This window comes from Hemitrygon akajei, chromosome 1 (assembly GCF_048418815.1).
Source record: "Hemitrygon akajei chromosome 1, sHemAka1.3, whole genome shotgun sequence".
Taxonomy (NCBI): domain Eukaryota; kingdom Metazoa; phylum Chordata; class Chondrichthyes; order Myliobatiformes; family Dasyatidae; genus Hemitrygon; species Hemitrygon akajei.
In genome coordinates, this window is record NC_133124.1 from 224054279 (window position 1) to 224076483 (window position 22205).

General features: G+C 42.2%; 1 protein-coding gene across 1 annotated transcript in view; it reads left to right on the forward strand.

Moving 5' to 3' along the window:
- gmcl1 (germ cell-less, spermatogenesis associated) overlaps nucleotides 1-22205 on the forward strand; it is a 260756-nt gene that overhangs the window by 18145 nt on the left and 220406 nt on the right. Inside the window, exon 3 of the mRNA XM_073062046.1 lies at nucleotides 9928-10024. Within this exon, the coding sequence (XP_072918147.1) occupies nucleotides 9928-10024 (97 nt within the window). The remainder of the gene's footprint in view (nucleotides 1-9927; nucleotides 10025-22205) is intronic.

The following is a 22205-nucleotide window of genomic DNA, read 5'->3' on the forward strand; positions in this document are numbered from 1 at the left end:
AAGAAGGCTTTTGGAACGCTGGCCTTTATAAATCAGAGCATTGAGTACAGAAGTTGGGATGTAATGTTAAAATTGTACAAGGCATTGGTAAGGCCAAATTTGGAATATTGTGTACAGTTCTGGTCACCGAATTATAGGAAAGATATCAATAAATTAGAGAGAGTGCAGAGACGATTTACTAGGATGTTACCAGGGTTTCAGCACTTAAGTTACAGAGAAAGGTTGAACAAGTTAGGTCTCTATTCATTGGAGCGTAGAAGGTTGAGGGGGGATTTGATCGAGGTATTTAAAATGTTGAGAGGGATAGATAGAGTTGACGTGAATAGGCTGTTTCCATTGAGAGTAGGGGAGATTCAAACGAGAGGACATGATTTGAGAGTTAGGGGGCAAAAGTTTAAGGGAAACACGAGGGGGTATTTCTTTACTCAGAGAGTGATAGCTGTGTGGAATGAGCTTCCTGTAGAAGTAGTAGAGGCCAGATCAGTTGTGTCATTTAAGGTAAAATTGGATAGGTATATGGATAGGAAAGGAGTGGAGGGTTATGGGCTGAGTGCGGGTAGGTGGGACTAGGTGAGATTAAGAGTTCGGCACGGACTAGGAGGGCCGGAATGGCCTGTTTCCGTGCTGTGATTGTTATATGGTTATATGGTTATAGCGGTGCTTCATCCAGTTCGATGGCTGTACTCGGACCGGTGGTTGCTGGCAGCATCTTTTTGCTTTTCTCTTTTTCCTTCTTTTTGAGTTCTTCGAGCTGCATTTGTATTAACCTTCTTTGCACCTCTTCTTGCTGCTCAGCCAACCTTCATTTGTCTTTCCGATATTTCTCAACCGCATGGACTACGTGGTCTCTTAATTCTTGTGGGGTCATTGACGTCAGCCCAACCACTTCCTCCAGTTTGGATTTAACTTGCGGAGCCATTGCATCCAAAATGCTATGTCGGAACAGTGAGGTGATAAATAAGCTATTTTCCACCTCTTGCTTAGTCTCCGTTCTCCACCTTTTCAACTGGTTTTCTATATAGGCTGCTGGGTTTTCAGTGTCTCCCAGTGGATCCCCCTTTAAGGCTTTGGAGTCCACTTTAGGTGGATAAAGCTTCCTGAGAGCCTGCCATACCCTCTGCCTCACTCTGTCAAACCCGTCTCCGTCGGTTCTTGGGTCGTTCGAGTTTATTATGCCAGCCATTTCCATTAGTTCGTTAAATTTGGAGGTTCCCATCAACCTTATCAATAGTGCCTTTAAATCTCCCATAGCCAATAATCATCTGCCGTTTCTTCTTCAAAGGCTCTAATCCATTTCCCTGCTCCTTCATGTAGCCTGGGCAGAGTGTTTTTCAGCCCTTCTAGGTCCTGGGATCCCCAAGGGATATACTGTGCTTGTCCTGATCCTTTTACTAACAACAGTATCATTCTTCCTCCTCCTTCCCACCTGCCCTGGCTCTCCTCCTCGCCTGACTCCCCATCCGTCTTTGGGTATGTCTTTACTGCCTCCCACACAAATTTCTCCGGGGTCCTCTTCTTCCCTCGGTCTCCCTGTGGAGTCCTTCCTTTCTGTCCTGATTCAATACTTGGTCGGCCACTGGAGTACTTTTCACATCTCCTCTGGCAATTCCCTCTCAGTAACTTCTCCCTGCATGTTTACTGTACCTGTCAGCATGGGGCACTGCTTTGGGGTTCCTTCCTCATAATAGGGAGGGGGCCTTTCTGCTTCTTTCACATCCAGTATGGAGCTGAAGCCTTCTCACTGTACCTTCCTCTCTCTCTAAAAGGCTGTTTCTCCTTCTCCTTAGTGTCTTCCTTGCTTGTAATCAATATTCTACCTGTCCTCCTCAGCCTTTCTCCCTCCGTTCTGAAGAGTTTTAGCACTTCTATTTCTCGTTCTCTTTTTTGCTCTCTTTTCTTAGATTTATCTTTTGGTTTGTAATTTTTAATTAGCGCCTCCATTTCTTCGCACAAGCTTACATCAAACGTTCCTTCTCTTGGCCATTTGGTGACCAGGTTCTTGGTTTTTTTCCCCCCATTTTTCTGAAGTTTTTGTGATCTCACTTTTACTTACCGGGAATTTTTTGCTCAGAATCTCTACTGCTGTTCCTTTATCTGTCATGTTGTTCTCTCTTTAATGTATTTTCAGAGACTCAGTTCATTTACTGGATAATACTATTTACTCTAATTCTATGCCTAGTCTATCGTCTATCTACCAGCACTTTAAACTATATAAAGGACTGTCCTCATTTCCTATTCCGTTCTGCCCGTGCAGTCCCCTACCTAGGGCGGTATCCACAGAACTTTCTCTTTGCACCTCGTCTATTCAGACCCTTATCTCTTAAGGTGGTATCCACGAGGATTTTTCTATTGCACCTCGTCTATTCAGACCCTTATCTCTTAAGGCGGAATCCACAGGGACTTACCAACACCACGTGGAATTTTTCTTCACTTAACTTCTTATTAGCTTATTCATACTTACCCCCACTGCAGTGTTCTCGATCAATCTTCTGAGCCTCCTGTTAACCCCCAATTCTGCCAGATCCTTTGGACCGGAGAGACCCTTCGGCAGTGGTTCCACACTTCTGAGTCTCCGAGACCTCTCCAAAACCAACAGAATTCTTAGTCCAAATTGTCGCAAAAAGTGCTTACCTTTTGTTTGGGTGCACCCTTAATTCTGTTAGCCCTGTGGGGGTCCCTAGAGGACTGGGAAACGTACCCAGTCTGCCGTTTCCTTTCTGCAGGTCTCTTTCCAGTCCTGCCGTGGTTGCCAATTTTGTCATGGTTTCATGAAATAACCAGAAGACGCAGAAGATTCTTCGAGAAATTTAAGACTTTATTTGCAAACAAAAGCTGAGACAATTAATGAACGTGTCACTAATTGCCCGCCGAGCCTAGTACACAGTATTCTTTATAGTACTTTCTTATCTCAGTTACATTAGCATATACTTGTTCTAGTGCCTTGACTGGTTTTCATACCATCACACCATCGCATGATCCTGTCTAGTCTACTCCTTGGAACACGTGTCCCCCTTCCCGGCTTTGACTGGTTTTCATATCATCACACCACTCCACGTCCTTGTCTACCACCGTTATCTCTATGTGCTTACTTTCACTGTTAGCTACATTCTTAAGGCACTGAGCTTACTTTCACTGTTAGCTACATTCTTAAGGCACTGATGCGTTCAATAGTACAGAGACAATACAGAGATTACATTCTGGCCAATAAATTGGATACATAGCAAATAGCAAACACAAGGCTGGCTGCATAGTTCTGGCCACACAGCAAATGTTGCAACTTCATTCTCCAATAATATCTGCTTTCACCCAGTCTCCCTCCAACTGGAATAGAGATAGAGCTGCCCTACTCTCCTTTCATCTTACCAGTGTCTGCATTCATTGTTTGTCATTTCCATCAGTGCGATGCATTCTCACTACTAGCCACAACTTCTCCCAACCCCTTTCACCTTCTACGGGATCACACTTTACATAGTGTTGATCTGATCATCCTTCTCTACTTTTCCCTCCCACCCCTGGAACTTACCCCTACAACCTCAGGAGGTGCAACATTTGTTCTTGCATTTCTCTTCTTGTTATCCAGGAATTTAAACTGTGGCCTCCTCTGCATTAGTGAGACTAAGTGCACGTTAGTGGATTCGCAAAGCACCTGCATTCTGTCTGCAGTGAGCCCCCAAGCTCCCAATTGCATGCTCTTCCCATTCTTTCAATGATGTGTCCATCCTCAGTCTTTCCTGCTGCAGGAGTGAGGACTGACACAACTTGAGGGATAGTAGCTCCTATTCAGCATGGGTGTTCTACAGTGGCGTGACATTCATCGTCTTCCAATCTGCCAGGGCCTGCCTAGAGTCCAGAGGATTTTAGTAAGTTATCTCCAAAGCCTCTGTTATAATTTCTACCATTTCTTTCAGTACCCTGGTATGCATTCCATCAGGATCAGGGGACTTGTCCATCTTCAGGCCCACAAGTTTGCTCAGTACTGCTACTCTTGTGATAGCTATCGTATCTAGGTCCTCATCGCATTCATAACATCTTTTTGGCATGTTAGCCGTGTCCTCCACTGTGAAGCTTGACACACAATAGTCATTCAAAGCCTTGGCCATTCCCTCATTACCCAATATCAATTCCCCCTTCTTGTCCTCCAAGGGACCTACGTTCACTTTAGCTACCCTTTTCCGCTTAATATAATTGTAAAATCTTTTAGTTATCCTTTTTTATATTTTGTGCTATTTTATTTTCATAATCTTTCTTCCATTTCTTTATTGCTGGCGTAGAGGTTCTTTGTTGCTTTCTCAGGTAAGGTCATGTTCGGCACATCTTTGTGGGCCGAGGGGCCTGTATTGTGCTGTAGGTTTTCTATGTTTAAAGTTTTCCCAATCTTCCAGTTTCCCGCTACTCTTGGCGACCTTGTATGCACGAGCTTTTAGTTTGATGCCTTCCTTTATTTCCTTAGTTATCCAAGGCTGGCTCTCCCCACCCTTACTGTCCTTGCTTTTAACTAGAATATACTTTTGTTGAGCACCGTTGATAAACAAACAAACAAATAAATAAATAAATCTCTTTGAAAGTCTTCATCTTCCTTAACCATCCTACCACATAGCCAGTCCACACTAGCCAAATCCTCCCTGATCCCATCGTAGTCTCCATTATTTAGGCACAATACACTGGTTAGAAGCATTTAACCAGTATAGTTGCTGCTGTTCTCAAAGGTAACAAATGTTGATCTTCCATATCTCAAGAGAAAGAAAATCTATCACCTGCATTTCCATACCAATTTTGCAGTAAAATTGATCAGTAAAATCCCTGCAGAAATTCTATCCTAATCAATGTCAGACCATTAAAGAATGTGTGACCTTTACAAAAGGGATGGATTCCACTTGAATCCAAGGGGGTCAAACACCCTTGTGGGCAGGTTTGCTAGAGCTGTTGGAAATGGTTTAAGCAACCTATTCTCATAAGACATGCTCTCCAATCCAAGCAACATCCTTATAAATCTCTTCTGCACTCTCTATAGCATCCACATCCTTCCTGTAATGAGGTGACCAGAACTGAACACAATACTCTAAGGCAGGGGTGTCAAACTCATTTTAGGTCACGGGCCGGATTGAGCAAAATGCAGCTTCATGCGGGCCGGATCAGTCGGACGCGTGCGAACGCAGCTTTCGTTGCCTCCGTTTTTTCAGCCTGCTCTCATGTGTCTCAGTCTCTGCTATAACTACAAAGTGTTTCACTTTACAAATTCCGTTTCTTATGAAGAAGACTGCCGAATAAACACTAAAAACCCTGAAAACCTGGTACCTGAATAAACTCAGCATTAGCCATATCATACGTCATAGGCGCTTCGATTACTGGGGCCAGCTTTAATAGTAATTAGATATTATCTCGCGGGCCAAAGATAATTCCACTGCGGGCCGGATTTGGCCCGCGGGCCTTGAGTTTGACATATATGCTCTAAGGTCTTGTATAGCTGTAACATTACCTCACGGCTCTTGAACTCAATCCCATGGTTGATGAAGGCCAACACACCATGCATCTTCTTAGCAACACTCTCAACCTTCACAGCAGCTTTGAGTGTCCTATGGACACGGACCCCAAGATCTTGCTGATCCTCCACGCTGCCAAGAGTCTTACTATTAATATTATATTCTGGCTTCAAATTTGATCTACCAAAATGAACCACTTTACATTTACCTGGGTTGAACTCCATCTGCCACTTCTCAGCCAGTTCTGCATCTTATCAATGTCCCACTCTACCCTCTGACAACCTTCCAGACTATCCAGAACACCTCCAACATGTGTATCATCGGCAACTTTACTAACCCACCCTTCTGCTTCTTCATCCAGGTAATTTATAAAAATCACAAAGAGGAGGTGTCCCAGAACAGATCCCTGCGAAACACCACTGGTCACCATCCTTCATGCAGAATTCGAGCCATCCACAACCACACTTTGCCTTCTGTGGGCAAGCCATTTCTGGATCCACAAAGCAAGGTCTCCTTGGATCCCATGCCTCATTACTTTCTGAATGAGCCTCACATAGGGAACCTTATCAGATGCCTTACTGAAATCCATATACACTACATCCACTACTCTAGCCACATCAGTGTGTTTTGTTACATCCTCAAAGAATTCAATCAGGTTCATAAGGCATGACTTGCCCTTGATGAAGATATGCTGACTATCCCTATGTCTCTCCAAATACTCATGTCCTGCCTCTCAGCTTCTTCAACAACTTGCCCACCACTGAAGTATGACTTGTTGGTCTATAATTTCCTGCATTATATTTACTCCTTTTTTTGAACAAGGGAACAATGTTTGCAACCTTTCAATCCTTCTAATACTTCTCCCTTTCCTATTGATGATGCAAAGATCATCGCCAGAAGCTCAGCAGTCTCCTCCCTTGTTTCCTACAGTAGCCTGGGGTATATCTCATCAAGGTCCCAGCGACTTGTATAACTTCATACCTTTCAAAAGTTCCGGCACATCCACTTACTTAATGTCTATACACTCAAGCATTTCAGTCCACTTTAAGTCATCCCCACAATTGTCAAGGTCCTTTTCCCTTGGGAATATTACAAATTACAAATGTAAAACACAAAATAATTGATTGCATGAGTATTCACCCCCTTTCCTTCTCCCCCCCACCCCCGGCTTAATGACACACCAAATCGTCATTGGCATAGTCAAATGGTTTTGGAAGTCACATAATTAGTTATATGGAGACCTGTGTGCAGTCAGTGTTTCAGTTGATTGTAGTAAAAATACACCTGTATCTGGAAGGTCCAACTGTTGGTGACTCAGTATCCTGGTTTAAAACTACACAGTGAAGACAAAAGAACAATCCAGGTAACTCAGGAGATGGATACAAGAAAATTTCCAAATCACTGAATACCCCTTGGAGTACAGTTAAGTCAGTCATCAGGAAATGGAAAGAATATGGCACAAATGTAAATCTGCCTAGAGCAGGTAGTCTTCAAAAAGTGTGTGACCGTGCAAGAAGGGAACTAGTGAGGGAGGCCATCAAGAGACCTGTGACACTGGAGAAAGGTCTGAAAGTAGATAAGTCACTTGGGCCAGGTGGTGATAGGGTTCTGAATGAGTGGCTGAAGAGATCATGGAGACATTGGTAATGATCTTTCAAGAATTACAAAATTCTGGAATGGTTCTAGAAGACTGGAAAATTGCAAATGTCAGTACATTCTTCAAGAAGGGAGAGAGGAAGAAGAAAGGAAACTAGACCAGTTTGTCTGACCTCAGTGGTTGGAAAGATGTTGGAGTCAATTATTAAGGATGAGATCTCAGTGTACTTGGAGACACATAATAAAATAGGCCAAAGTCAGCATGGTTTCCTTAATGGAAAAACTTGCCTGACAAATCTGTCTGAATTCAAAGAAATTCAAGAAATAACAAGCAGGATAGACAAAAGAGAATCGGTAGATGTTTTGTACTTAGATTTTCAGAAGGCCTTTGACAAGATGCCACATATGAGGCTTTTTGACAAGCAATGAGCCCATAGTATTATAGGAAAGATTGTAGCATAGATAAAGCACTGGCTATTTGATAGGAGGCAAAGAGTGGGAATAAAGGGAGCCTTTTTTGATTGGCTGTCAGTGTCTAGTAGTGTTCCACAGGGGTATGTGTTGGGACCGCTTTTTATGTTATATGTCAATGTTTGGATGATGGAATTGGTGGCTTTGTTGCAAAATTTCCAGATGGTGTGAAAATTGGTGGAGGGGCAGGTAGTTTTGAGATTGTAGAGAGGCTCAGAAGGACTTAGACAGATTAGGAAAATTGGCAAAAACATGGCAGATGGAATACAGTGTTGGGAAGCGTATGGTTATGTACTTTGGTAGAAGAAATGAAAGGGTTGACTATTTCCTAAATGAAGAGAAAATACAAAAAAACTGAGGTGCAAGCGGACTTGGGAGTCTTTGTGCAGGATTCCATGAAGGTTAATCTGCACATTGTCTGTGTTGAGGAAGGCAAATATGATGTTAATATTCATTTCAAGAAGACTGGAATATAAAAGCAAGGATGCAGTGTTGAGACTTTATAAAGCACTGGTGAGGCTTGACTTGGAGTATTGTGAGTAGTTTTGGGCTCCTTAGAAAGGATGTGCTGAATCAACTGGAGAGAGTTCAAAGGAGATTCACGAAAATGATTCGATGAGTGAATGGCTTATCATTTGAAGAGTTTGATGATTCTTGGGTTTGTATTCATTGAAATTCAGAAGAATGGGGGTGACCTCATTAAAGCCTATCGAAAGGTCTTGAAAGAGTGGATATGGAGATGGGTGTCCTTTTTAGAAGAGAGATAAAGAATTTCTTTAGCTAGAGAGTGGTGAATCTGTAGAATTCTTTGCCGGAGACAGCTGTGGGGGCCAGGTCTTTATGTATATTTAAAGTAGAGATTGATAGATTCTTGATTGGTTAGGGCATGAAGTTATACCGGGAGAAGGCAGAGGATTGGGATAGAGAAAAATTGGATCAGCCATGATAAAATTGTGGAGCAGATTCAAATGGCCTAATTCTGCTCCTATATGTTGTGATCTTGTGGTCTTGTTATGAGATGAAGAATCCTTAAAGTAAGATCATTGGTTGTAGGAACATTTCAATGATGGGACAAGTGAGTGTAGTTATCCCCTTCTATTCAAAAGCTTGATGGTTGAGGGGTAGTAACCATTCTTCAGCCTGGTGGTGCAAGTCCTGGGGTTCTTGTACCTTCTGCCTGATGGCAACAGCAAAAAGAGAGCATGAGCTAGATTGTGGGAATTTATGATGGATGCTGCTTTCCTATGATAGTGCTTCATATAGATGTGCTCAGTGATTTGGAGGTCTTTACCCATGATGTTTTGAGTTGAATCCACTACCTTCTGTTGGATTTTCTGTCCAAAGGCATTGGTGTTTCCATACCAGGCGTGATGCAGCCAGTCAATATACTCTCCATTACACATCTACAGAAGTTTGTCAAAGTTTTAGTTGCGGACTCCTAAGGAATTGCATTTACATGCTGGGTTTAGAACTGGTTCTCTGAAATAGTAACATCCAGGAATTTAGAGTTGCTAACCCTCTCCACCTTTGATCCTCCGATGAGGACTGACTCATGAACCTTTGGTTTCCCTGTCCTGAAGACTATTATCAATTCCTTGGTCTTGCTGACATTGAGTGAGAGATTGTTGTTACGATAGCACTCAGCCATATTTTCATACCCTTCTGTATGCTAATTCATCACCACCTTTGATCTGGTGCACAACAATGGTCTCATTAGCAAACTTGAATATAGCATTGGAGCTGTGCTTAGCCACAGAGTCATAGGTGTAAAGTGACTAGAGCAGGAGGTTATGCATACAGCCTAGTGGTGCAACTGTTTTGATGGAAATCATAGAGGAGATTTTGTTACTAATATGAACTGACTAGAGTCTACAAGTAAAGGCATCCAGGATCCAATTGCACAAGGAGCTATTGAGGCTAAGGTCTTGGAGCTGCTTGATTATTTTGAGGGGATGGTAGTATTGAATGCTGAGCTGTGGTTGATAAAGAGTATCCTGGTGTATGCATCTTTGCTGTCCAGATGATTATCAGATAGAATATCCAAAAGATCTGTGGTAAATTGTACCCTTAGTCTTGCATCTTCCACGTAGCTACTGTCTCTCATCTCACCATGGGACCATTCCAAATTTTATAAGAACAAAATCTATAATTTCAGTGTTTAGCAGTTTCAGATTGGATCAATGTGGTAGGAATGACACACCACCATGGAACTTCACTGTCATCCCAACTTTGCTGTACTGCTCAAGCAGCCTAAAATACGTGTCATGCTGTCTTTCAATTAAGCAGTGTCTGCTTCAAGACTGCTTCAGATCTGTTGGGCTGGTGCTGTACGAATTTGTACTGTCACCAATTCAATATTTTATTCATTTATCCTTTACAGTCTGGTTACTTTTCAAGTATGTTCAGCGGATCATGGAAGGAATCAAATATGAACTATATAGAACTCGAGATCCCAGATCAGAACATCGACTCTGAAGGTATGTCATTTTAGTTTTCTTCCCAGGATGTAAAATAGCAGATGTAATGATTGATCAGTCATTTAGTGTTACTTTGTAGAGTATCCAGTGTGCTGTAGAGTAAATGCAGAAAGGAAAGAGTGAAGGGAATCCTTTTCAGATTTTTCCTTAATTCTGATATGACAGGGCCTTGTGATCTTCCTTAATAATTTCAGAATGCTGAGAAATTATGCGGTGAGTGTACTGCTTTAGAATTGCAGTTCAGATGGAACATGGAACAGAACAGGCCCTACAGCCTATGATGTTGTGCTGACCCTTTCACCGGATCTAAGATCAATGTAACCTTTCCCTCCAACATAGCCCTTCATTTTTCTATCATCTTTGTGCATATCTAAGAATCTCTTAAATGTCCCTAATGTATCTGCTTCTACCACACCACCTCCACCTCCAAACAAGCCTGGCAGAAAGTTCTAAGCACTTGTCATTCTCTGTGGAATAATAAACCTTCCTCTGACATTTCTCTTATACTTCCCTCCCAACATCTCAAAGTTTTCCTGGATTCTATGCTTCCTGAATTTCTGAAAGAGTCTCACATACAAAATGCTGGAGGAACTCAGCAAAGCACCAATAGAAAAGAGCAAACAGTTGACATTTTGGGCAGAGACCCTTCATCAGGTCCTGAAGAGGTCATGGGGAACCTTGTCAAATGTCTTACTAAGTCATATACACCATATCTGCCACTCTATCTTCTATCTCTCTATCTTCAATTTCAATCAAGCTCATGAGGCATGGCCTACCCTCTCAAAGCAATGTTGACAATCTAATCTGACCATACTTTTCCAAATGCTCATAAATCCTGTTATTTTTTTTTAAGAATCCTCTCCAATAAGGATCCAGGGAAACTTAGCTTTATGGATTCCGAATTGCTTACAGAAAACAGGATGGTTGTAATGGAGTGTATTCAGACTAGAGATCTGTGACTTGTGTTTCACTGGAATCTCTGTGAGTCATATAATGCTCATTTTATAAATGACTTGTCTGAAGAAGTGGAAGGATGGGCTACTAAGTTTGTAGATGACACAAAGGTTGGTGGTGTTGTGGATAGCTTAGAATATTGTCATAAGTTTCAATGGATATTTTTAGGATGCAAAGATGGTCTGAGAAGTGGCAGATGACGTTCAATCCAGTGAAGTGATAAACTTTGGAAAGTTGAATTTGAATGCAGAGAACAAAGTTAATGGTACGATTTTTAGTATTATGGAGGAATGGAGGGATCTTGGGGTTCACATCCAGATCCTTCAAAGTTGCCATGCAGGTTGGTGGGGTGCTTAAAAAATAGGTCGTATAAAATCCCACCTTCTGACCACATTGGACCCTTTCCAGTTTACATACTGCTCAAACCTGTCCACTGATGATGCCATAGCCTTGGGCCTTCACCCTATCCTCTCCAACCTAGAAAATGATGCCTCATATGCCAGGATGTTTATCAACTTCAGTTTGACATTTACCATGATCATTCCTCAGAGGCTGGTGGGTAAACTGTCCTCGTTGCAACTCAACACCCCTCTCTTTAACTAGATCTTGACTTCTTGACGAAAGTCCTGTCAGTCTGAGTTGGCAGCAACATCTCAAGCTCCATCACACTGATCACAGGGCTGTGTACTCAGCCTGCCGCTGTTCACACTGCTGACTCACGATTGCACTGTTGGATCCAGCTCAAGCTGCATCAAGTTTACTGAGTATACAACAGTATTTGGTTTCATCAGCAGTAATGATGAGTCGCTATACAGAAAGGAGGTAGAGAGGTTTGTCAAATGGTGTGAGAACAAACTGAGGCTTAACATGGAGGAGACAAAATAAGTTATTGTGGATTTCAGAAAATCATAGGTTGATCATTCTCCATTGCACACCAATGGCTCTGCTGTGGAGAGAGTGAACAGCACAAGGTTCCTTGGTGGACACGTAACAGGTGATCCAACCTGCGCCCACAACATTTCATTAGTCAAGAATACACTGCAGCCTCTTTACTTTGAAAAGATTGACTTATTCAAGGCTCCCCGACCCATTCTAACAGCCATCAAAAGTGTCTTGTCTTGTTGTATTTTTATGTGCTATGGAGGCTTCAGACTGCAAGTTCCTACAGAAGATAATAAAAAATGCTGAAAGAATCACTGGGATCTCCCTCAGAATCAGATTTAATATCACCAACAAACTGTATGTCATGAAATAAATGTGTATATAATATATATTAAAAAAAAATTTTATTCAGGTTCCTATACCAGCACCTTAGTAATGAGAAGAGGTGATGAGGGACCTTATTGATGGATGCTGTCTTTTTTAAGGCATCACCTTTTGAAGGTGCTTTTAACGCTGGGGGAGTTAGTGCCCATGATATATCTGCCTATGTCAACAACTTTTCCCAGTCCTGTGCAGTGGCCTCTCTATAATAGACTGTGTTGCAACCATTTAGAATGCTCTCCTTGGTATATCTGTAGAAATTGTGACACTGTTTGGTAACTTATCTATTCTCAAACTCCTAATGAATTAGCCACTGTCATGGTTTCTTTGTAATTTCATCAATATGTTTAGCTCAGGTTAAATTGTCAGGCATGTTGACACCCAGGAACTTGAAACTGCTTACCCTTTCTGGATCTGATCCCTCAATGAGGACTGATGTGTGTTCCCTTGATTTCACCTTCCTGAAGTCCACAATCAATTCGTTGATCTTACTGATGTTGAAAGCAAAGTTGTTGTTGCAACACCACTCAACCAGCTGATCTATCTGTAATCCTCCTCTCGTCACCATCTGAAATTCTGGCAACAGTAGTTGTGTTGTTCACAACTTTATAGATGGAATTTGAGCTGTACCTAGCCATACAGTCCTGTGTGTGTGGAGACGGTAGAGCAGTGGGCCAACCATCCTTGAGCTGTGCTAGTGTTGATTGTCAGTGAGGAGATGTTATTTCAAAATCACACAGACTGATCTCCTGGTTAGAAAGTCAAGGATCCACTTGCAGAGTGAGGTAAAGAGGCCCAGGTTTTGGAGCTTTTAGATTACGACTAGGAGTATAATTATATTGAATGCTGAGCTGTGGTCAATAAACAGCAGCCTGATACAAGTTTTACTGTTGTCCAGGTGATCCAAGGCCAAGTGGAGAGCCAGCGAGATTGTATCCATTGTAGTTCTATTGTGGCGATAGGCAAATTTGCAGCAGGTCCAGTCCCTTGCTTGGGCAGGTGTTGATTCTAGCTATGACCAGCCTCTCAAAGCTCAGTAGATGCAAGTGCCTCTGGGTGACGGTCATTGAGGCAGGGCATCCTGGTTGTTTTGGACTCTGATATGATTGTCTCCCTGTATACTGTATATCTCTTACCTTCATTCCACCCCCCCCCACCCCCCCCTCCCGCCCCCCGGACTCTGTTAGTGATATTTACTCGGAACATTGTAGACGAAAGGTCTGAAGTATTGTTGAGAATCCCTACCATCCATCCCACAATCTCTTTGACCCACTACCATCAGAAAGGAGGAACAGGAGCATCAGTGCTAGGACTGCCAAACTACCGGTAGGTAATAGTTTCTTCCCTCAGGCTGTGAGACTAATGGATACCCTGCCAACATCAAGCTTTCATTACTAGACAGCAAACTGTTTACTGTACTATTTACTGCTTACTGGTGCTGTATGCTACTTGCATTTTAGAATTATATTTTATTAATTTATTTCCGGTAATATTTTGTTTTGTGTTGTGTGCGATATGTGTTTTGTCGTGGCACTGTGGTCCAGAGAATTGTTATTTTGCTTGTGTATATGTGCAGTCAAATGACAATAAACTTGCACTTGACGAAGGTGATTGGTGCGTTGACCTTCATTAGTCAGGATTGAGTTCAAGAGCCACAGGGTAATATTGCAGTTCTATGAACTCTGGTTAGACCGTACTTGGAGAATTGTGTTCAGTTCTGGTAACCTCATTATAGGATGAATGTAGAAGCTTTAGAGAATCAGAATCAGGCTTATTATCACTGGTATGTGATGTGAAATTTGTTAACTTAGCAGAAGCAGTTCAATGCAATACATAATATAGAAGAGAAAAAATATGTAATATTAGATTTAAAAATGTGCAAAAAAAAGAAATATTGTATATTTAAAAAAAAAAGGTGAGGTAGTGTCCAAGGGTTCAATGTCCATTTTGGAATCTGATGGCAGAGGGGAAGAAGCTGTTCCTGAATTGCTGAGTGTTTTTTCAGGCTTCTGTACCTCCAGCCTGATGGCATGCCCTGGGTGCTGGATGTCTTTAATAATGGATGCTGCTTTTCTGAGACACCGCACCCTGAAGGTGTCCTGTGTACTTTGTAGGCTAATACCCAAGATGGAGCTGATTAGATTTACAACCCTCTGCAGCTTCTTTTGGTCCTGTTCAGTAAACCCCCCCTTCCCCTGCCCCAGTACCAGACAGTGATGCAGCCTGTCAGAATGCTCTCCATGGTACATCCATAGAATTTTTTGAGTGTATTTGTCGATATACCAAATCTCTTCAAACTCCTGATGAAGTATAGCCCCTGCCTTGCCTTCTTTATAACTACATCAATGTGTTGGGACCAGTTTAGATCCTCAGATCTTGACACCCAGGATCTTGAAACTGCTCACTCTCTCTCCACTTCTGATCCCTCTGAGAATTGGTATGTGTTCCTTCGTCTTACCTTTCCTGAAGTCCACAATCAGCTCTTTAGTCTTACTGACGTTGAGTGCCAGGTTGTTGCTGCGGCACCACTCCACTAGTTGGCATATCTCACTCCTGTATGCTCTCTTGTCACCACCTGAGATTCTACCAACAATGGTCGTATCGTCAGCAAATTTGTAGATGGTATTTGAGCTGTGCCTAGCCACACAGTCATGTGTATAGAGAGAGTAGAGCAGTGGGCTAAGACGCACCCCTGAGGTGCGCCAGTGTTGATCGTCAGCAAGGAGGATATGTTATCACCAATCCGCATAGATTGTGGTCTTCCAGTTAGGAAGTTGAGGATCTAATTGCAGAGGGTAGTACAGAGACCCAGGTTCTGCCATTTCTCAATGAGGATTAGAGAACATGTCCATAAAACCAAAAGACATAGGAGCAGAATTAGACCATTTGTCCCATTGAGTCTGCTCCACCATTCAATCATGGCTGATCCTTTTTTTTTCCCCTCATCAGCCTCACTCCCGGGCTTTCTCCCCGTAACCTTTGATGCTGTGTCCAGTCAAGAACCTATCAAGTACTGCTTTAATGTTCTGGCCTTTATAGCTGCCTGGTAATAAATTCCACAAGTTCACAACCCTCTGGCTAAAGAAATTTCTCTATGTCTCCAATTTAAATGGATGCCACTCTACCCTGAGGCAGTGCCCTTCTGTGCTAGACTTTCCCCACCATGGGAAACATCATTTTCACATCTACCATGTCTAGGCCTTTCAACATTCAAAAGGTTTCAATAGGATTTCTCCTCATACTTCTAAATTCCAGCGAGTACAGATCTAGAGCTATCAAACATTCCTGGTCTAATAACATTTTCATTCCTGGAATCATCGTTGTGAACCTTCTCTGAACCCTCTCCAATGCCAGTACATCTTTTCTTAGATGAGGAGCCCAAAACTGTTCACAGTGCTCAAGGTGAGGCCTCACTAGTGCTTTATAAAGCCTCAGTATCACAACTTTGCTTTTGTATTCTAGACTTCTTGAAATGAATGCTAACATTACATTTGCCATCCTCACCGCTGACTCAACCTGCAAGTTAACCTTTAGGTTGATCTATACAAGGACTTCCACGTCTCTTTGCATCTCAGATTTTTGGATTTTCTCCCTGTTTACAAAATAATCTGCACATTTATTTCTACTACCAAAGTGCATGACCATGCATTTTCCAATATTGTATTTCATTTGCCACTTTCTTAACTATTCTCCTAATCTGTCTTAAGTCCTTCTGCAGCCTACCTGTTTCCTCAACATTATCTCTCCTTCCAACAAACTTTGTATCATCTGCAAACTTGGCAACAAAGCCATTTATTCCATCATCAGAATTATTGATTCCACCATTAAAAGAAGCAAGAGTGGAGTCACTTTTTCAATTTTTCAGTCCTCTGGCACTATGCGAGAGTCCAATGATTTTTGTAAGATCATTAATGCCTCCACAGTCTCTACTGCTACCTCTTTCAGTATCCTAGGGTAAAGTTCATCTGGCCCAGGTGACTTGTGTACCCATGGGTTTTTCAGCTTTTTGAGCACCTTCTCCCTTGTAATAGTAACTGCACTCACTTCTATTCCTTCACACCCTTCAACATCTGGCTGACTGCTATAGCCACTTTCATCTTTTATTTTTACCTACTTGAAAAACTTTTCCTATCCACTTCGATGTTGTTTGCAGCCTGCTTTCATATTTCATCTTTTCCCTCAATGATTCTTTTAGTTGTTCTTTGTTGGGTTTTAAAAGCTTTCCAATTCTGTCTTCCCATTAACTTTTGCTTTGTTGTATGCCCTCTCTTTTGCTTTTACATTTGCTTTAACTTCTCAGCCATGGCTGTACTATTTTGCCATGAGTATTTCTTTGTTTTTGAAATACATCCATCCTCACCTTTCTCATTTTTCCAGAAACTTATGCCATTACAGTTCCACTGTCATGCCTGCCAGCATCTCTTTCCAATTTACTGTCACTAACTTTTCTCTCATACCACCGTAATTTCCTTTACTCCACGAAAATACTGCTACATCAGACTTTACTTTCTCCATATCAAATTTCAAGTTGAACTCAATCATATTGTGATCACTGCCTCCCAAGAGATTTTTTACCTTAAGCTCCCTAATCACATCTGGTTTATTACATAACCTCCAATCCAGAATAGCTGATCCCCTAGTAGGCTGAATGACAAACAGCTCTTAAAAGCTATCTCATACGCATTCATTAAACTCTCTCTTGAGATCTATTACCAACCTAATTTTTCTCAATCAACATGCATATTGAAATCTCCCATGACTATCATAGCTTTGCCCTTTGACACACCTTTTCTATTTCCCATTGTAATCTCTGGTCTACATCCCAGCTACTGTTGGGAGGCCTGTATATAACTACCATCAGGGTCTTTTTACCCTTGCAGTTTCTTAACTCAACCCATAAGGATTCAACATCTTCCAATCCTATGTCTCATCTTTCTACTAATTTTGAATCCATTCTTTACTGGCAGAGCCATGCCACCTCCTTTGCCTCCCTTCCTTTCCCTCCAGTGCAATGTGTAACCTTGGATATTCAGCTTCCAACTACAACCATCCTTCAGCCACAATTCAGTAATGGCCACCGTCTGTAATGGTGCTAAATGATAATCCACCTCATTTCTTGTACTTCATGCACTGAGAAACATTGAAACAATTTGAGTATTATATTTGCTACCTGTTTTGATTCTGCATACCTAATACACTGATACTCGCACTGCTGGCAGCAATTTTGTCCTATCATTTGCCGGCCCTTCCTGACAGTCTGACTGCACGCTTTCTTTCCATTTTTTAATCATCCGTCCTATCCTGAGTCCCTATACTCCGGTTCCCATCCCCCTGCCAAGTTAGATTAAACCCTCCCCAATAGCTCTAACAAAGCTGCCAGCAAGAATATTGGTGCCCTTCTGGTTCAGGTGCAATTCAACACTTTTGAATAGGTCGTACCTCCCCTAGAAGACATGTCTTATCAGGAAAGGTTGAGTGAGCTCGGGCTTTTCTCTTTGGAACAAAGAAGAATGAGAGGAGACTTGATAGAGGTGTTTAAGATGATAAGAGACATAACTAGAGTGGACGAGAGGACAGCATAATTCTATCATGATTGGAAGAAAGTATAGTGGGGGGGGGGGGGTGGTTGCCAGAGGTAGATTTTTTTTAAGAGTTTGATGGGTATTTGGAACGTTGCCAGGAATGGTGAGAGAGGCAGATACATTAGGGACATTTAAGAAACTCTTAGGCACATGGATGATAGAAAAACAGTTATGTTCGAGGAAGGGTTACATTGATTTTGGAGCATAAAAGGATGGTCCAAAATCATGAGTTGAAGGGAGTTTATATCAATAGCCCACCATTGATTTAGTACTCACTGAACTGTAAGGGTGAGACAATTTTGGGATTGATGTACAAAAGTGATGACTTGGTGCACTAAGTAATCAACTTTTCAATGTGAAATATGTAAAGCTGTTAGCCATTAATTTATGGTTCTCTTGATTGTATCTATGACCTGCCCAGAATTGTCAGAGAATTTGATATACGGTCTATTAGAATACCTGTACTAATTTAACAAATTGAAACTTTGACTTTGAGGGTCACCCTCACGTAGTAAAACTCCATGCATCAGCCTGACCAATCTGTATGCAATAGATTTTAAGTTAGTGTTTTCCAGCGTTTTATTTCCTGAGGTTTTATGCTTTAAGGCAGATTGAATAATTTAGAGTTGCTATAGCCATCTAGATATTTAATACCTGAAGACAGTGTTAGTTTGCAATAATCAGAGCTTTAAATTGCACTTGTTGCTTTCCATATGTGCCATTTGTCCATGGCGTTGCCATACAAAATAGAATTAGCAGTATAATCAGTATGGCTTCCCAGTTACTTTAGGACTTAACAAGCACAAAATGCAGAAGCAATGCAGAAAATTGTCGCCCAGTGCAATAATTTAATGGGGCTATTTATGGAGCAACTTCATCTGATACAACCTTAATGTAACCTGTAGGGATGATTCATAAAATAAATGATACCTTTATTTGTGCCTGAGCTTCTGCGATTGTGTCAAAATGACTTTTTACTTTAATTTTCATCTTTCAGTAAATATTGATTCATTACCACATGTCAGAAAGTTCAGCTGCAGCAGATGGGGCCTCTGTGTGAAGACAGCAGCTCCATCTGCCAAGCTTAACTTTCCAGCTTGAGGTTATGAATCCCTATTATGCCTAGGCAATCAACTGCAGGCTGTTACTGATCAGCAGAACTAACCACTGTCAGTAAAATCTCTTGCATGTGCTTTCTGGTGGAATGTGGTAGAATACATAGAAACTGTAGTTTCCATTGTAAACACTACAAGGATAACTATCTTTCATCTTCCCTTGTCAGCCCCCACCAGCAAAGGATCTACTACAGAACCCTCAACTTTCAACCTTTATCACATTGCCCAGTAACAGAGAATGTGAAAATCTCCTTTGTGTTGAACAATGAATGCCAGCACTGGTGGGTTCTACAACATCACCCCCTCAGCCTCCTGCATTCCAGAAGGAAAAATGTGCAGCCTGTCCAGTTTCTCCTTAAAATTCTAGCCCTCTGGTATTAGTAGCATCCTCGTTAAGCTTTCTGAAACCTTTCTATAACTTAATAATATTTCTATAGCTAGGCAACAAAAATTGCAGATAATTCTCCACATATGGTCTCATTAACAGTGTATACAGTTGTGAAGTGATATCTCAATTCTTGTGCTCAATGTGCTGACAAATTGGAGGAAAGTGTACCAAGCACCTTCTTCACCACCCTCTCTACTTGCATAACCTCTTCCAGAGAGCTATGTACTTGTACCCCCTAGGTTTATCTGTTCTACAGTACTTCCAGGGTTCTTCCATTCAAGTTAGTACATGTATCCTGCCAAATTGTAGCACTTCCAAGATAAAGTCCACCTGCCATTCCCTGGCCCACTTTCCTATTTGATCTCGATCCTGTAGATAACCTTTGTCACTATTCACTGTATTAGCAACACACACAAAATGCTGGTGGAACATAGCAGGCCAGGCAGCATCTATAAGGAGAAGCACTGCCGACGTTTCGGGCCGAGACCCTTCGTCGGGACTAACTGAAAGGAAAGGTAGTAAGAGATTTGAAACTAGTGGTGGGAGGGGGAAATGCAAAATGATAGGGGAAGACCGGAGGGGTGGGATGAAGCTAAGAGCTGGAAAGGTGATTGGCGAAAGTGATACAGAGCTGGAGAAGGGAAAGGATCATGGGACGGGAGGCCTCAGGAGAAAGAAAGGGGGAGGGGGGAAGCACCAGAGGGAGATGGAGAACAGGCAGAGTGATGGACAGAGAGAGAGAAAAAAAACAACTAAATATGTCAGGGATGGGGTAAGAAGGGAAGGAGGAGCATAAACGGAAGTTAGAGAAGTCAATGTTCATGCCATCAGGTTAGAGGCTACCCAGCCAGTATATAAGGTGTTGTTCCTCCAACCTGAGTGTGGCTTCATCTTGACAATAGAGGAGGCCATGGATAGACATATCAGAATGGGAATGGGACGTGGAATTAAAATGTGTGGCCACTGGGAGATCCTGCTTTCTCTGGCAGACCGAGCATAGGTGTTCAGTGAAACGGTCTCCCAGTCTGCGTCGGGTCTCGTCAATATATAAAAGGCCACACCAGGAGCACCGGATACAGTATACCACATCAGCTGACTCACAGGTGAAGTGTCACCTCACCTGGAAGGACTGTCTGGGGCCCTGAATAGTGGTGAGGGAGGAAGTGTAAGGGCAGGTGTAGCACTTGTTCCGCTTACAAGGATAAGTGCTAGGAGAGAGATCGGTGGGAAGGGATGGGGGGAACGAATGGACAGGGGAGTTGCGTAGGAAGCGATCCCTGTGGAAAGCAGAAGGGGGGGGGGGAGGGAAAGATGTGCTTGGTAGTGGGATCCCACTATGAGTTGGCTGGTGTGGTATACTGCGTCAAAATGAATCCACACTCAGGTTGGAGGAACAACACCTTGTCTACCTACAAGTATCTGGGAGTACAGTTAGACGAGAAGCTAGACTGGACTGCCAACACAGATGCCTTGTGCAGGAAGGCACAGAGTCGACTGTACTTCCTTAGAAGGTTGGCGTCATTCAATGTCTGTAGTGAGATGCTGAAGATGTTCTATAGGTCAGTTGTGGAGAGCGCCCTCTTCTTCGTGGTGGCGTGTTGGGGAGGAAGCATTAAGAAGAGGGACGCCTCACGTCTTAATAAGCTGGTAAGGAAGGCGGGCTTTGTCGTGGGCAAAGTACTGGAGAGTTTAACATCGGTAGCTGAGCGAAGGGCGCTGAGTAGGCTACGGTCAATTATGGAAAACTCTGAACATCCTCTACATAGCACCATCCAGAGACAGAGAAGCAGTTTCAGCAACAGGTTACTATCGATGCAATGCTCCTCAGACAGGATGAAGAGGTCAATACTCCCCAATGCCATTAGGCTTTACAATTCAACCACCAGGACTTAAGAACTTTTTAAAAGCTATTATTAATGCTTTTTGAGATAGTGATTTGGATGCATATCATATTTTTTACTGAGTTAAGTATTGTATGTAATTAGTTTTGCTACAACAAGTGTATGGGACATTGGAAAAAAAGTTGAATTTCCCCATGGGGATGAATAAAGTATCTATCTATCTATCTATCTATCTACCAGCTGGGTAGCCTCCAACCTGATGGCTTGAACATTCACTTCTCTAACTTCCATTAATGCCCCTCCTCCCCTTCTTACCCCATCCCTGACATATTTAGTTGTTTGTTTTTTTTTCTCAGATAGATAGATAGATACTTTATTCATCCCCATGGGGAAATTCAACATTTTTTCCAATGTCCCATACACTTGTTGTAGCAAAACTAATTTCATACAATACTTAACTCAGTAAAAATATGATATGCCTCTAAATCACTCTCTCAAAAAGCATTAATAATAGCTTTTAAAAAGTTCTTAAGTAGTTTACTTAAATACATTAAATACAATCAAATACCTGTTCTCTGCCTGTTCTCCATCTCCCTCTGTTGCTTCCTCCCCCATTCTTTCTCCTGAGGCCTCCCGTCCCATGATCCTTTCCCTTCTCCAGCTCTGTATCACTTTCGCCAATCACCTTTGCAGCTCTTAGCTTCATCCCACCCCTCCGATCTTCTCCTATCATTTCGTATTTCCCCCTCCCCCCACTACTTTCAAATCTCTTACTATCTTTCCTTTCAGTTAGTCCTGACGAAGGGTCTCGGCCTGAAACATCGACAGTGCTTCTCCTTATAGATGCTGCCTGGCCTGCTGTGTTCCACCAGCATTTTGTGTGTGTTGTTTGAATTTCCAGCATCTGCAGATTTCTTCGTGTTTGCACTGTATTAGCAATATTGGTTCCATCTACAAATTACTAATTTGGCCCACTTTCCCATTTGATCTCAATCCTGTTGTAACCTTACATAACTTTCTTCATTGATCACTGTATCA